Below are 16,902 nucleotides of genomic sequence, written 5' to 3'. Positions count from 1 at the left end.
TGCATTAAATACTCTATGGACTTCATAGAACAATTCTATATAAAAAATAGTGGATTTAACATCAATTTATAACATTTAACGTCTGATGTTAAAATTTATGTTTTTAATGTAACATTCCTTTAAATTCTTAAGTTAGTTAAAATATAATTTATGCCAGTGGCGCCTGCAACCATACGGCTTTGAGAATGAAAATTCACTGGTATAAAAATGTAGGCTACTTATTCTAAATTAGTCAATACATAGCACACAACAAAACACAGACAAATTCACCTACATTTTAGTACTACCACAACTGTCGGAAACATCACAAGCTGGCTTTGATGTACAATAACTAGGACAAATGCTAGCAGATGGCCAAAAACTGTCAATAAAATCCATCGCTAGAGTATGCACTACTACAGCTTAAGTATAAAATGTGATTATGATCACACTGTGATCATACGTTACAGTAAACATGACCGCAAGTGCTTGTTTGAATGAGTGCTGTGAGTGAGAAGTTTGTAGCCCACATTTCTACTGATGTTCAAATAAGTAAAAAGTGTAAAAATGGCTGAGCAGTGTCGTCTACCTTGGGTCCTTCTGCATGCTGTCTACTGAAGGGGAGTGTATGGCATCATCATCCACGGGCTGATGTGTGTATCTGGGATCAGAGGGCCAATAGGGGGCAGACTGGTATGCTTCTGTGTATATGGTGTTTAAAGCATAGTTATTTCTTTGGAACATCATGTTAGCGCGCTGACTGGACTTCCGCTGCAAGTTACTCACACCTAAAACAACACAAACAGCACAGATGTTAAGATTTTTGTTTTGAACCTTGGATTCTCTGATTTAAAGAGATCAATATATAATCAGTATCAATAATCAATCAGTTAACAAATCTTTCTGTTGCCAACTTATGTAGTCCCTTAACAAGCACTGTATTGCTAATAGCCGATTGCTTTGTTATTCAATTCAACTTCATAAACTATACCATTTGAAAGCTGAAACCCTTAAGATTCGACCTCTAAAGAGCTTTACTATAGTAACAGCACAAAATACACATGAATGAATGGATTTTTTGGTACTGTTTTTCAATATTTAATGTATGTTTTAGTAAATCTGTGGGACCCACTTTATATTAGGTGGCCTTAACTACTATGTACTAACATTTTAATTAATAATTTGATACAATGCACTTATTGTGTACATATATGTTTTTACATTGTACTTACAATTTTTTTAAATTACCTGCATGTGCTTACATCTGTAGTTAATTTCTGTAGTTACATTTGTAAATACACTGTTGACACTTCCCTTACACCTAACCCTAACCTTAAACTTACCGATACCACCACACCTGTCCCTAACTTTACCCGTATCCCACCTCAATATCAGCAAAAGTGTTTTGTAATACAATATGAACACAATAAGTACATTGTACTTTTTTTTAATGCAAGTGCATAGTAGTTAAGGCCACCTAATATAAAGTGGGGCCAATCTGGGAGACAGTCACTATCAGAACAGAACTTGCTGTGTGACAGTCACCACCAATGACCGTCACCATTTAAATGTTTATATTTCAAAAATCTAATTGAAGTAGAAACAATTATTTTATTATAAATAATATAATAATTTACATTCTAAACATTATAGTGGAAATCAGTGCTGAAGCTACGGGTGGGCCCACTTTACAGAAACTTGGATGTCCGCTGAGATTCCAGATTCGGCCATCGAAACCACGGGGTTCTCCGTGCATCGGATGGACAGAGAAAAAGATCTCTCCGGGAAAAGCAAAGGCGGGGGTGTATGTTTTATGATCAACCGATCCTGGTGTGATCAGAGGAACGTACATTCTATCAAGTCTTTCTGTTCTCCTGATCTGGAATTTCTCACGGTTATGTGTCGACCATTCTGGCTACCGAGGGAATTCACAGCGGTCATCATCACAGCGGTGTATATTCCCCCACAAGCCGACACAGACCGGGCACTGAAGGAACTGTATAGGTCAGTGAGTGAGCAGGAAACCGCGCATCCTGAGGCTGCGTTTATTGTGACCGGGGACTTTAACAAAGCCAACTTCAAGCGCATCGCACCCAAATACCACCAACATGTTAGCTTCAACACACGAGGGAACCGAGTTCTGGATCATTGTTACTCTCCCTTCAAGGATGGTTACAAATCACTCCCGCGCCCACCATTTGGCAAATCGGATCACGCTTCCATCATCCTTCTGCCCGCTTACAGGCAGAGACTGAAACAGGAAGCACCCGCCCTCAGAACCATCCAGTGCTGGGCGGACCAATCGGACTCTATGCTACAAGACTGTTTTGATCACGCGGACTGGGAGATGTTCCGGTCGGCCTCTGATGACGACATCGAGGTCTACGCCGATAGCGTAACGTGTTTCATCAGGAAGTGCGTAGAAGACGTTGTTCCGACCAAAACAATACGGCTGTACCCCAATCAGAAGCCGTGGCTAAATGTGGATGTTCGCGCGGCACTCAATGCGCGGACCTTCGCCTTTAACTCCGGTAATGCGGAGGAGCATAAACAAGCAAGTTATGCCCTCCGGAAAACCATCAGAGCAGCAAAACGCCAGTACAGGGACAAGATTGAAGGACAGTTCAACACCACCGACTCCAGAAGCATGTGGAGGGGAATTAACACCATCACGGACTACAAAGGGAACACAAACTCCACCGTGAACACCGCTGCCTCTCTCCCGGACGAGCTAAACACCTTCTATGCTCGCTTTGAGGGAACTAACACCGCCCTCGCGGAGAGAGAGCTCGTGGCTGAAGATACAGAGGTTAGTGCACTCTCCGTATCTGTAGCGGATGTTACCCGTTCCTTCCGGCGGGTGAACGTCCGTAAAGCCGCGGGTCCAGACGGCATTCCGGGCTGCGTCATCAGAGCGTGCGCGCGCCAACTGGCTGGAGTTTTCACGGACATTTTTAACCTGTCCCTCTCCCTGTCTGTGGTCCCCACATGCTTCAAAACGTCCACCATTGTTCCTGTACCGAAGCAAGCAAAAACCACCTGCTTAAACGACTGGCGTCCTGTTGCTCTGACCCCCATCATCAGCAAATGCTTTGAGAGACTAGTCAGAAACCACATCTGCTCTGTTCTCCCCCCCTCACTGGACCCACTGCAGTTTGCATACCGCAAAAACCGCTCCACTGATGATGCCATTTCATCCACTATTCACACTGCTCTCTCCCACCTGGAAAAGAGGAACACATATGTGAGAATGCTGTTTGTAGACTACAGCTCAGCATTCAACACCATTGTGCCCTCCATACTTGACATGAAACTCCGGGCTCTCGGCTTAAACAGCCTGTTATGCAGCTGGATCCTGGACTTCCTGTCAAACAGACGCCAGGTGGTCAGAATGGGCAGTAACATCTCCTCACCACTGACTCTCAACACTGGAGCCCCTCAGGGCTGTGTTCTCAGCCCACTCCTGTACTCTTTGTACACACACGACTGTGTGGCAACCCACAGCTCCAACACCATCATCAAGTTTGCTGACGATACGACGGTGGTAGGTCTCATCACTGACAATGATGAAACGGCCTACAGAGAGGAGGTGCACACTCTGACACGGTGGTGTCAGGAGCACAACCTCTCCCTCAACGTCAGCAAGACCAAGGAGCTGGTGGTCGACTTCAGGAGGAATGAGAGAGAACACCGCCCCATCACCATCGATGGAGCACCGGTGGAGAGAGTCAGCAGCTTCAAGTTCCTCGGTGTCCACATCACAGAGGAACTCTCATGGTCCGTCCACACCGAGGCCGTTGTGAAGAAGGCTCATCAGCGCCTTTTCTTCCTGCGACGGCTGAGGAGGTTTGAAATGAACCGCCACATCCTCACACGGTTCTACACCAGCACTACAGAGAGCCTGCTGACTGGCTGCATCACCACCTGGTACGGCAACAGTACCGCCCGCAGCCGCAAAGCCCTGCAAAGGGTAGTGCGCACGGCCAGCTGCATCATCGGAGGTGAGCTTCCCTCCCTCCAGGACATTTACGCCAGGCGGTGTGTGAAGAGAGCTCAGAGAATCATCAGAGACTCTAGCCACCCGAGCCATGGGCTGCTCTCACTGCTGCCATCAGGCAGACGGTACCGCAGCATCAGAACACGCACCAGCCGACTCCAGAACAGCTTCTTCCCACAAGCAATTAGACTCCTGAACTCTTGATCCATCAGGATCATAACACACACTGGACAGAATATCACTCAGCACAACCCACTGTCGATACACACACATTATATACACATTTATATAATTTATTATTTATCATATAGCACCTATTGCACATTGGATCTCTACTGTGAATAATAATGTATACTGTACATTGTATACTATTATTATTATTATTATAGCGTAATGTATATTGTTTAATGTATGTTTTAGTGTGTATATTGTTTAAAGTATATTGTTTAAAGTATATTGTTTAAAGTATATGTATATTGTAAGTATGTGTATATTGGTTAAAGCTGTGAGAACCACACTCACATTGTGTAAATTATTTATTGTTTATTGTAGAGTTTACTGTGCTGTGAGTAATTGTGGGCGCATCAGTGTAATCTGATGCTGCTCTAAATGTTGTACATGTCATGTCGTGACTACTATGTTGTTCGGAACTGCACCAAGAATTTCACCTGCTGTTGCACTTGTGTACATGGCTGTGTGACAATAAAGTGATTTGATTTGATTTTGATTTGAATTGTGGTCCACCCAATAAATAGTTATTAGAGAGATATAAGGCCACTATGTGTCAAAATTTGATTGATTGATGACCGTCATAAATCACTTGAAACGTTTTTCAGAAATATAAAAACAAGTTAGAGAATATGTTTGATGTACAACTTGTAAAGATACAGAAAAGACTGAAATGTGTTTTCTAAAACACTGTTTCAAACAAGTGTATGCATTAAACATGTCAAACAACAGCGGTTAAAATACATCACAGTAATAGCTTTAAGTTCTCTTTAGTTTTAGAAAAAAAACAATTCTCTCTTACGGAGTTCCATGGAAAGCGTCCTTTCTCTCCGACGAAAACATGTATGAGCACTGGGGGGCGTATGTGAAGGAACCCCCAGTCTCCACCCCCTAACACACCCCCTCAACGCAGAAGAATACACCAGTTTATTAATTAAATAATGGTAAATAACGGTTAATAATATTTAAAACAAAATTATGTTTATAAATAATACCTATTTTGTTTTAACATGTTTTTATTTAGTTATTTATTCGCTCTTAGCTCTTTCAAGTCTAATTGTTTCAAGTCCCACAACAACACCACCACCACCACACACACACACACAGTTGTAGATTTAAATGTTGGTAAAATAATAAAATAAAATAACATTTATAAAATAATAGTTGCTTTAACAAAGTTTAAAAAAACATTTTTGTTGATTAGCTAATTGATTATTCAGTCTTTGATACCATCATCCACCCCCTTCCAATGGATGAATTTATGCTCCATTGTTTGAGAATGTGTTTTTGAAGTAAAACATTTAAACTGTTAAAAAACGATGTACTTTAAATTTGCGTTTAAGTTTTTTCTTACATTTGAAGAAAGTTTTTCACACACATGTAACATTTTCACATATAACTTTAAAGCTTTAAAGTGATGCAGATCTTTAACAACCACAGGGAATACCTCTTGATTACCCAGTAGTTGTGCTTAAATCTTTGTGCATATTTTTATACGCCTATATTTTGTCAGGGATATGTCACAACGCTGTGATGCAAATTTCCATACTCTTGTAAAGGCTAAAATAACTTTCAAACATAAACTCTATACATGAATTATGTGTATCTAGAACATCCATGTAAAATTCAAAAGACTAAATAACTAAGAAAAGAGGGCACAGCACATATTGTGAAGTACCAATTATAATTAAAGCTGCGAGCAGCGATGACGGGCCCAAGCCGGTGGCACCGCCACCCCGGTGGCATCAGTTTAACTGTGCACGGCAGGCAATAGGCATTTAAAATGGGAAAACATAAAAGGACTATGTCAAAGTCATCTGAATTCACCACATTAACTGCAGCAGTTGGTGCTGCTATGACCACAAACCACAACAGCCACATCTATGAGATCAATTAAATTTATATGAATTTCATGTCAGATTATGTCAAAGGTCAAATTGGAATGAGTTCAGAATACCATTCGAATGCTGATGTTGTTTTATTCTAACACTTCTCTTCATGTGTTTTTGAGCTACCTTAGCTACCGTTTGTGCACCAATCTTATGCACCATAAAACATGCTTTCATTTCAATATGGGTGGTCCAATAAATTCTTTTTAATGAAAAATGTATAAATGGAGCCAAATCACAGAAACTGCAAAGATGATTTTAATATCAGTGTCAGGTAAGAGTAAGATGCGTGTCTACATTTTATGGAAGTTTATTATAAATAGCCACTTTTATAAAATCATGTGAAATTTATGTTTTAATACATTTATATTATATCAGTAAATAATTAATTTAAAGACATGTGCATCATACGTGATCTTGGCAAACACATCACATGACGTTTTTATTTTAAGTGATAGTTATTTGTGATAGCCTATATGAAAGGGTTAAATTATGATCAAAAGAGAAAGTCACACACACACACACACACACACACAATGATAGAGTGAGAGTGAGGGGGAGGGGAAGGACTGAGAGAAAGGCACACACACAAACTCACAGGGTGAGAGAGAGACCCCCCCCACACACACACACACACACACAGATAGAGAGGGGGAAGGGGAAAGACAGGCAGATGGCATTCCATAGACTTAATGGTTTGTATACTGTACAAACTGTACATTCTATCCCCCTACACTACCCCTAAGCCTACATATCTCGCACACACACACACACACACACACACACACACACACACACACTACCCCTAAACCTACCATCACAGAAAACATTCTGCATTTTTACATTTTTATTAAAAAATTGTTTAGTATGCTGTTAAAGCTATTTTGATTTACGGGGACACATGAAATGTCTTCATAAACCATGATTATGTTGTAATAAACACCCCTCCAACACACCCATTTCTGAGGCTTTGCCCATTTCCACTGACTGACATCTCTGATGTGTGTGTTGAGTTTCAAGCAATTTCAAGCATGCTAAGAGGAATTATACAAATATTCACGTTCAAACCAAAATATCTGACTTCCTGTTGGTCAGAGCTAATGACTGTAAAGTAAAAAATTAACTAATTAATCAAATTTTTTTCTGTAATTAATCACGATTAATCGCAAGTTTTTAATATTTTAAGTTTGTAATATTTTGATATTGTAATAATTTCAGTTACTCTCCAAATTAATTTAGAAACAATTTAAAGACAGCATATTGTAAATATGTGTTGTGTTGTCATTTTTTATGAATGAAGGCCAGTATCACTGATACTAAATTCTCTATGAAACATTAATGACATTACAGTATAACTGAAAGCTCCCAATTTCAACATTTATTAGGCTTTAAAAAACAACTTTTAATTTAAGTGAACTTAAAACAATCTTTACATAAACCCAAAATAATAAATGTTATATTTACCCATGGCCTTCCCTGTTATACAGAAATGTAATAGTTATCAAACCTTCCTTAACTGCATAAATAATAAATCAAATATAGATGAATCATCATTAAAGCTACAATTTTCTCTGTTCCCGTTGTTCTTTGATGAACATTAATGACAGGCATCATCAGTGCTCCTGTCACTTTAAGAACAACCGCGGATCTCACGCGCGGTCCCGCGCATCTCATTTCCTCACAACTCTTTAAGTTCATTTAAGACGTTATTTAACTAATTTAAGACTCTAATATGAGAATACTCAAAATCCTCTGTGTTATTGGTTGTTCAAGAGCAAAAGAGAACTCGATGTGAGCAGGAAACTAACGCGTGTCTATCTATGCGTCGAGTGTGTGTGTGTGTGTGTGTGTGTGTGTGTGTGTGTCAGTGTCCCTTGATTAGCTGACATGAGACGCATCCACACAGACAGGACACTGACACACACACACACACACACACACACACACACACACACACAGACAGGACATTGGCATACAGCGCGCTCTCTTGTGTCTTGTCGCGCTTGGAAGCATTTACATGAATAGGAGCGTGATCATGTAACGCTAAGCAAAAATGGATATAAAAACGGACGCTGCGTTATTTGCGTTAAATATTTTTAATGCGTTAAGCTTCCGTTTCACGTTGACCGAGTTTGGTGGAGATTGAATAAATCGCCTACGAGGAGAACGTAAAAACTCAGACCCTGAATTATACAAATATTCACGTTCAAACAAAAACTTTATGTGAAAAAAAGACACTTATAAACAGACACTTGTAGAAAACAATGTGAATTTTGTTTTAAAATAAATTTGAACTATGCCAGTAAATAATGAATTTAAAGACAAATGTGTCAAAAGTGATCTTTGCAAACACAGCACATGACCTTAAAGCACATGTATAGAAAACACACTCACACTCCTCTGTTTTAAAAAAGAGTTCTGTCTGAATGAGTACATGAAATCACGGCTGTCAGGTGATAAGATAATTAGTCCAGAGATGTTTTTTCAAGAATTACTTTTTGTAATTGCAATTTTTTTTAACTATCCACTCACCTAATTTAATATATATTTTTGTTATAGCTTATGATTATATATTTTTATTTTATTGCTCAACAGTAGTTCTCATCGCCGATGAGGTCTTTAAATATTTTGAGAAGGTCTTAAAAAAGTCTTAAAAAGGTATTAAAATTTACTTCAGGATTCCTGCATATACCCTGCATATGCATCATACGTGATCTTGGCAAACACAGCACATGACGTTTTTATTTAAAATTAGAAAGTTTTAAATTAGTTAAATTAGATTAGTTAAATTAGAAAGTTGTCCGGCTCGAAGAGAACAATATATGTACGGGGACACATGAAATGTCTACAAATGTATGTCCTCAGAAATCACAGAAGCACACACACACACACACACACACACACACACACACACACACACACACACACACACACACACACACACACACACACACACACACACACACACACACAGAGAGAGAGAGAGAGAGAGAGAGAGAGAGAGAAACAAGTTTTTTTTTTATCCTGCTTCAAAACTAACACAATGCTGCCATCTTGTGTTCATTGAGGGAAGGGCAGCACACACGGGCACAATACATTATACAAATAAATATTTATAAAATATATATATATTCATCTGAAAAATAGTACAGTCATTTTAAATTAATCTAAGTTCAATTACCAAACATACAATCTTAATTTAATTTAAATCAAAATATTATTTTACAAGATATGAGACAATTTCTGTTCCCCTTTTTTTGTCCTTATTTAATCCCTCGCCATGGCAACACCGTTTGAGATATCCAATATTCGTTCGCATTTTAGCATCTTCCGTATCTTTGTTTCATGTTGACCGAGTTTGGTGGAGATTGAATAAATCGCCTACGAGGAGAACGTAAAAACTCAGACCCTGAATTACATAAATATTCACCTTCAAACCAAAATATCTGACTTCCTGTTGGTCGGAGCTAATGACTGTAAATTAGAAAGTTGTCCGGCTCGAAGAGAACAATATATGTACCGAGTTTGGTGACTGAAGATAAAACTAACCCCCCCACTTTTGTCAAAAGGTGGCGCTAGAGAGCCCCTCATCCCCGCCCGTTTCTGAGGCTTTGTCCATGTGTACTGACTGACATCTCTGATGTGTGTGTTGAGTTTCAAGCAGTTTCAAGCAATTTCAAGCATGCTAAGAGCCTCAGAACAGCCAAAAGATTATTAAACTTTGACACGTTGCCATGGCAACAGTATTTGAAATTTCAGGAATCCATTTCATACGTCTCTATCTGTCATGTTTTCACATTATACTGATGAAGTTTGAAATAAATCGGGTCAAAATAAGATGGTGATTCAAAGCATTTTTGAAAGTGACACACTTCCTGCTGCCAGTTGGTGGCACAGGAAGGTTTTGGTTTTGACTCACAAAAGTCATATCCATGTGATCGGCCTCTTACAACAAACACACAGCTGAAGTTTCATCCAAACCAGTCAATGTTTGCACAAGTTATAACACACTTCCTGTTTCCCTTTTCTCGCCATAAATTCGTTGCTTCGCCACGGCCAAACCATTTGAGATATCAAAAATCCGCTCGCAATTTAGCATCCTGGATATGTTCTCATCATGCTGACCGAGTTTGGCAATGATCGAAACAATGGCCTCGGAGGAGTATATTAAATTCCAGAGCATGCGTTTTCCGAACAACCCATAATAGCTCACTTCCTGTAGGGCTGACGCATAACTTAGAGCACGAAAGTTGTTCGGCCTGATGAGATCTATATGTGTACCAAGTTTCATACATGTACGTGCAAGTGTGTTTGATATATGGACCAAGTTTTCAGACCCCACTTTAGGGGGCGCTGTCGAGCCCCCCTGCCGCGCATTCCGACGCCCGTGCGAAGTTTCAAGAGTTTTCGAGCATGTTAAGTGCCCCAAAAGTACCCGAGAAGTCGAAGAAAAAAAAAAAGAAAAAAAAAAAAAGAAAAAAAAAGAATAATCTGAGGAAGAACAATAGGGCTCTGCGCCCTTTGGGCTTGGGCCCTAATAAATACATAAAATCTATTCGTGAGTAGTTTTGGAAGTTTGTAAATGTGGTAAATTACTTTTTGTCAAGTTAGACAAGTTTTTAGTCATCTTGTTCAGAAAGCAGACAACACTGTTCACATTTATGTGTTGGACTGTATGTGTTTTTAGGTGAAGACTCTTTTTGAGAGCTGTCAACATTCAATGTTTATTGGAATAAATAAAAAATAAAGAATTTAAGTAATAGTCTTTCTGTTTGAGAAGGTTTGATCAAATTGACATTTTAGTGCAACTTTATAGCTATCTATGATGTGGGATCGCATGAAGCATCAACACAAATTAATTTGTGCAGTTTACACTTAAAACAATTACAACTGAATCACATCTGACTATTGAACTGAAAGCTGCACATTCATTAAAGTTTGAGGCTGTTAACAAAGGTACACACTCTGGTAAAACCCATAGACAAAATGAGAAGAGAAAAATTATGCGTGTACAACACACTATGTAAATTCAAGACCCCACAAAGTATAGCTCAAATGTACAAGCACTGTTTATAATGCATACAGAAAATCGATTTATGAGCAATTTGCTAGTTTGTTACAAGTTTGTAAATTTACAAATTATGTTTTTTACTCCACTATGTTTTAGCCATCTTGTCCAGATAGCATAACACTGTTCACGTTTCTTTGTTTGTTGGAGTGAGTTCTGTTTTAGGTGAAGACGCTTCTCTGGGTGTTGTCAACAAAGCAGTGTAAGTTCATGCTATTCCTCACATGGGAAAGCGTGTGTGATGAACGCAGACCTTTCATTTAAGAAACTTTTTAAATATATGACTGAACTTTATCTTTTGACAAACCAGCATTTTAAAAAAAAATTCCTAAGGTGTTTAATGTACGCAGAATAGTTTATTTCAACATCCAACTTGGCATTAAAGATTATGTTTTCACCATGTAGACCAAATTTTCAATATTACTTTTTATTAGTATTCATAATCAGTTAATATTTTGTATCTGTATTATTTTTATTAGTATTCATAATCATTTATAATCGTTGTATGCTTGAATATTTGTGTGTTGGAAGGCATGGGAGAGTTAGCTGTGGACTATGTGGTTCCATGTGTGCGAGCGGGAGACAGCATAAATGTGTGTGTAAGTTTCAATGTATATGTTGACTTATACATTCCATTTTAATGTAAACCATATGTTCTTCGGGGTGCATAAAACCACAATCCCTTTGTCTGGAGAGCAGAAAACGGATGATGGAGAACTACAGAGAAGCTGTATAAGATCTCTCCAGAAATGGTCTTTCTCTCACATGTCTGACAAAATTATTAAAATAAAGAGATCTCTTGACAAAACAACTGGTGTCTGGTCCTGTGAATTAAACAACGGGGAAAGAGGCAAATTTCAAGTCTACAATTGGTGTCCCGAACAGGATTGCATCTTCAGCCTTTTGTCTCAGTCGATCAGTAAGCCTTTTTTTTTCCTTTCTAAAAGTACTAAGTCTGCCGGATGATTAGAGATATTGACTGAAACTGCTAAAAAGAACTGTGTTATTTAAAATACAAGTTGTATTGCCAATGGATATGTGTCAGGCATAGTAAAATGTAAAACCCTAACCTTTTTAATTAATAAAAATGTATTTGATTTGATTTGGCTTATTTAAATTGCTCAGATTAGTGGAGCTTCAAATATATATATATATATATATATATATATTTGAATAAAGCTGGGGTAAAAGTGGATCTTTGGTAGAAAGAAGACCATTTAGTAAAATTTTCAGGAGAATAAGCCATAAGGCGATTTAGCAATTAGCTTTACATGACTGTGAAGTGGAGGAATGTGACGAGTCTGCGGTGGTAGAAAACTCTAAATATTTCACACACTGAAGATCCGTGCTGTTACGGATAGACGGGGAAGGTGTCAAGTGGTGTTTGGATTAAATCGGTTTAAAGTGGCGGATCTGGTCTCTAATGAGAGTCCTGTAAATAAGAATCCTAAAACGTTTAAACACGCTAAAATTGCAGGCATTCTGATGACACACACACATGCACACACATACATACATACATACATACTTATACAGTCATTTGGAGATCCACGTACATGCACACACATAGTATACACAGCTTAGAGAGGGGAAAGAGAGAGAGAGAAGTGAAGTAGCCCCTTCCTTTGGAAATCCACTCGCAGACATACCACAGCCCTGCTGTTGAGCATACAGACACAGAGTGACCAATAATTAGCAAAATGGCAGAAAGTAACAGCAGAACAATTTCTGCTTGGTACTTGGAAAAGAAGAACAAGAAGCAAACAAAGTTTTTGAAAAAAGGACTCGACATTAATGCTTCTATGGATGAGCAGTTAAGCTGGTTTGAAAGTGAAAAAGACTATCAAGTTATTACTCTATCAAGACTATCAAGTATTTCCAATAATGGCAGCTAATTGGATTGAAACAAGGTGGAGTTTGTTGCAGCATTGATGGTTGTCCAGTTCCTCTTGCTGAAGCAATGAAGCCACAAGTTGAAGCATATAACAAGTTGAGCAAAATCATGTCTATCATATGTACAGAAAAAGAAAACATCACCAGTGATGATTAATTTGATCCAGATTGGACAGATATAATAGTCGAAGCTGAAAGGAAATATTCACAAACACCAGCAAAATCAGCAACAACTGCAGTGTTGTTACCGCCTCCTTACAAGCCAATTTATCCGACTTTGCCTGAACAATGTACAAGTTACTCTAAACCTCTGATACAGCATCAAGCTTCAAGCTCAAACAGAGTCCCAGTTGACAAAATGTATAGCTTCTGCACAAGCAGCTCCAATAATAACCAGATCTAAATCAACCCAGCCAAACAGAGACATGCTGCGATGCACACCGGCTCGTAATTGTGCATCCGAATGGGGTGATGAGACAAGAGATGACGACATGATCACAAATTGATAAAGTCAGTCCTGAATTTTCTTCACTTGCTGTTAACCCCTAGAAGTCTGAGCTGTTTTGGGGCCCTTTAGAAGTTTTGACATGCTCAGACATTTGTGCTTTTTTCAGTTGCTTAAAACATATTAATGGCAAAAGTGCAATTACACTGTATTCAGCACAAACTGGGCTACCATAATATGTGAGCAACATGTATGTACATGCTTGTAGTTTTGAGAGAATAATGTTTATGCATGGTTTTTGAAAAAAAAAAATTAATGAAGGCCTCAAAACACTCAATATATGTGTCCACAAGACTTTTGACTAATGGGTGTTATTGCCTAGAGTTTTTGCTTCAAACTGATGTGAGAATCATTGAGCCTACTTATTCACATGAAACAATATATTACTTTACATTTTGTAAGACACTTTTTCTTTACAAAGGCAGTATGCGAGGAGGCATGAACGTTAATGAATAATGCTGGGTATCACACCTGAGAGAACAATAGAACGCATAATGGGCCACATAATGACTTGCATAATGAATGAGCTTCAGGTATGTGACTGAAAGGGAGCTAAGCAACAGGACAAAGGAAATATATTTTGTTGTAGTTTATTTAGAATGTAGTCAACAACGGCCTATTATATTTTAAATTATGAAAAGATTTGACTACACTGCAAAAAAATGCTCTTCTTATTTAGTATTTTTTCTTGTTTCCAGTCCAAATATCTAAAAATTCTTAAATCAAGATTCATTTACTAGATAAGTACAATTTTCTGGGGGAAAATTGAAAATGAAGTGAGTTTTTGCTTAAAACAAGCTAACTTATCTGCCAAAACAAGAAACAAGATTTCAATCAGAAATGTTTTTGAAAGAAGTCTCATGTTAAAAAAACTGTAATATTGTGACACTAAACCCAATTCAATATTCAGTAAATACAAATAAATGAATAAATGGTAATGATGAATGTTACAAGTAAATTATTTGGGATTTAAAACAACATAATGTAATGCAATTATGATTTCAAATAGTATAGGGTGAATTCAGGTTGATTGGGACACTTTTTTCCCAGTCATTTCAATGGCAAACATGTTCTGAATCATTTGATTTTGTAAACGATCAGATACACACAATACTCAAATATAATTTCGAGCTTCAGTTCATTTATGAGACATGCGTGCAATGCATGATCGCCAGCGCTAAGGCTATTGTCTGTTATATTGGCTTCTTATTAAATAAGAAGCAAATATATTAAACATTGATTAAAATTAAGATACAATTTATACAAAACGAAATTCCTTTTTTTTAAGAAAGGCTTTCTACAAAACAAAACTCCAGAATCATCTCTGACAAACTTTGATATTAAATAAAAAAAATCAAAAAACATTAGGCTATAATATTTAAACATCAATATGAAGCAAAATATGTTTAAATGGCTACTGAACACAAAACGTTTGACTGGTACTATATTTATAGCATCTGAGCAGACATTTGTGAATAAAAGCTTTATTGATGTGACACTAGGCTCTTTTACAATAAACACGTTATAATCTGTCCAAAACAGGCCAAATATATTTTGTCTAAACAGTCTTGTGTCTATGACATTTTATGTTGCAACAGGATTCATATTTAAACGGTCTTTTTGCGTTTAATATTCACAGATGCTAACAGAATAAACTTAGCCTACCACAATCAGCAGCTGAATCCGTTGCTCTGAACAGAACATGAACAGCTTTTCATGAGAATTATTCCAGGATTATTCCTCAACGCGTCTCAAAACGATGTAGCTGAAGTGTAGCATTACACTTGATGTGTTTGTTTGAGTTGATGTGTGGGCGTTGACGCATGGATCGCCTCAGTATTTGAATCTTAAAGAACGTGCGCTCCGTTGGCGTGGTCACATTAGCGGATAATGAGACGCTCGGAACGACTGACATCTCTCTTTTTCAAACAGATTACATAAACACAAAATATTTGTTTTCGATTTGGTTTACATTATTTAAAACCGAACATTTTAGCATTTCTTTAGACATAAGTCTCATGTTTGTGTGATAAGTTTTCACTAAGCTACAGGTCATTTTCTGAAGAGAATCAGATTAGACATCATTGAGAGAGAGGCTGCAGATCGCGCATCATGTTTGTTTTCTTTATTTTGCAAAAAGCACAACCTTTTGTTTTTATTGTGACTGTACACAAAAAAGTAACTTAACAGATTATAATGATGTATAACACTTGCCTGAATTATAAAAAACAACAGTTATTTGAGTCTCTTTGGCACTGATAAGAAAAAAAATGAGTCGATTGACTCGAGGGGGTTAAAAAGGAAGAATCTGAAATGATTACAGAAGAGAGACCATTCACACCAGGAGAAAGTCAAACAATTCTCACAGCCTTGCCTCCTCCGAAGAGACAAGATCCAAACAAAGAGTTTTGGAGAGAATTAGATTGCTTTGTTGAAGCACATCAAATGACATTAAGAGACATACACACCATTGTGAAAGCTAAAATCCCAAGAGCCCGATGGGAACGCTTACCAGCGTCGATAACAACAGCCCAATGGATAGACTTGTGGGTAGATGGCCAGGGAAGCCCCCTGGGTCTTCGGCAAGCATTAGATGGATTCCGAAAAGAAATCCAAGAGCTCTTATGAAGTGGTAAAATCCCTTTCACATCGGTGATGTTGATTAAGCAAAAAGACGATGAATCTCCAGATGAATATGCCTTGCGCAAATGGAATGCTTATGAAAGAAGGGCCCTCTGTGCTAGGAAAGATCCAGATAGAGATGATGTACAGTTTACTGACACACTTGTGGATGGCTTTAGCACAAAATACCAACAAGATTTATCACTTGGCGTTAGCGTTAGGCGAGTGGCGACAGTGGTTAGATCCTTTTTTGGTCAGGACAGATCACCGTAACCTCGAATATATCTGTAAGGCCAAGAGACTTAACGCTCGTCAAGCCCGCTGGGCTCTGTTCTTTACCCGGTTCGATTTTACTATCTCTTATCGCCCGGGCTCCAAGAACGTCAAGCCTGACGCGCTATCTCGTCTTTTTGACTCCTCGTTATCGACTGAACCTGAGGAGATTATCCCCTCGGGTCGTGTTGTTGGCACGTCCGTCTGGGGAATAGAGAGGCTGGTAAAGCGTTCTCTTTCTCGAGTCATAGTCCCGCGCAATGTTCCTAAGGGACTTCTTTTTGTTCCCGTATCCACGCGACGAGCAGTCCTTCAGTGGGGACACGCCTCTAAATTGTCTGCCCATCCTGGCGTCCGGGGCACCCTCGCTTTTATCCATCAGCTCTTCTGGTGGCCCACTTTGGAGCGTGATGTGCGACGTTTTATTGCCTCCTGCGTTACGTGCGCG

At 38.5% G+C, this 16,902-nt stretch overlaps 1 protein-coding gene across 3 annotated transcripts in view; it reads right to left on the bottom strand.

Annotated features, from left to right (window-relative positions):
* LOC307128900 (plakophilin-4-like) overlaps positions 1-16,902 on the bottom strand; it is a 132,762-nt gene that overhangs the window by 47,901 nt on the left and 67,959 nt on the right. For all 3 annotated transcript variants that reach the window (XR_013816825.1, XM_079820933.1, XM_079820934.1), the window contains one exon: positions 569-767. Coding sequence is in view for 2 of the 3 variants with exons in the window: in XM_079820933.1 (XP_079677059.1) it covers positions 569-767 (199 nt within the window). In the remaining variant the exon portion in view is untranslated. The remainder of the gene's footprint in view (positions 1-568; positions 768-16,902) is intronic.

This window comes from Gobio gobio (assembly GCF_949357685.1).
Source record: "Gobio gobio genome assembly, chromosome: 7".
NCBI classification, from domain to species: domain Eukaryota; kingdom Metazoa; phylum Chordata; class Actinopteri; order Cypriniformes; family Gobionidae; genus Gobio; species Gobio gobio.
Note: the sequence above shows the minus strand (reverse complement) of the source record. Positions and strands in the feature narration are given on the sequence as shown.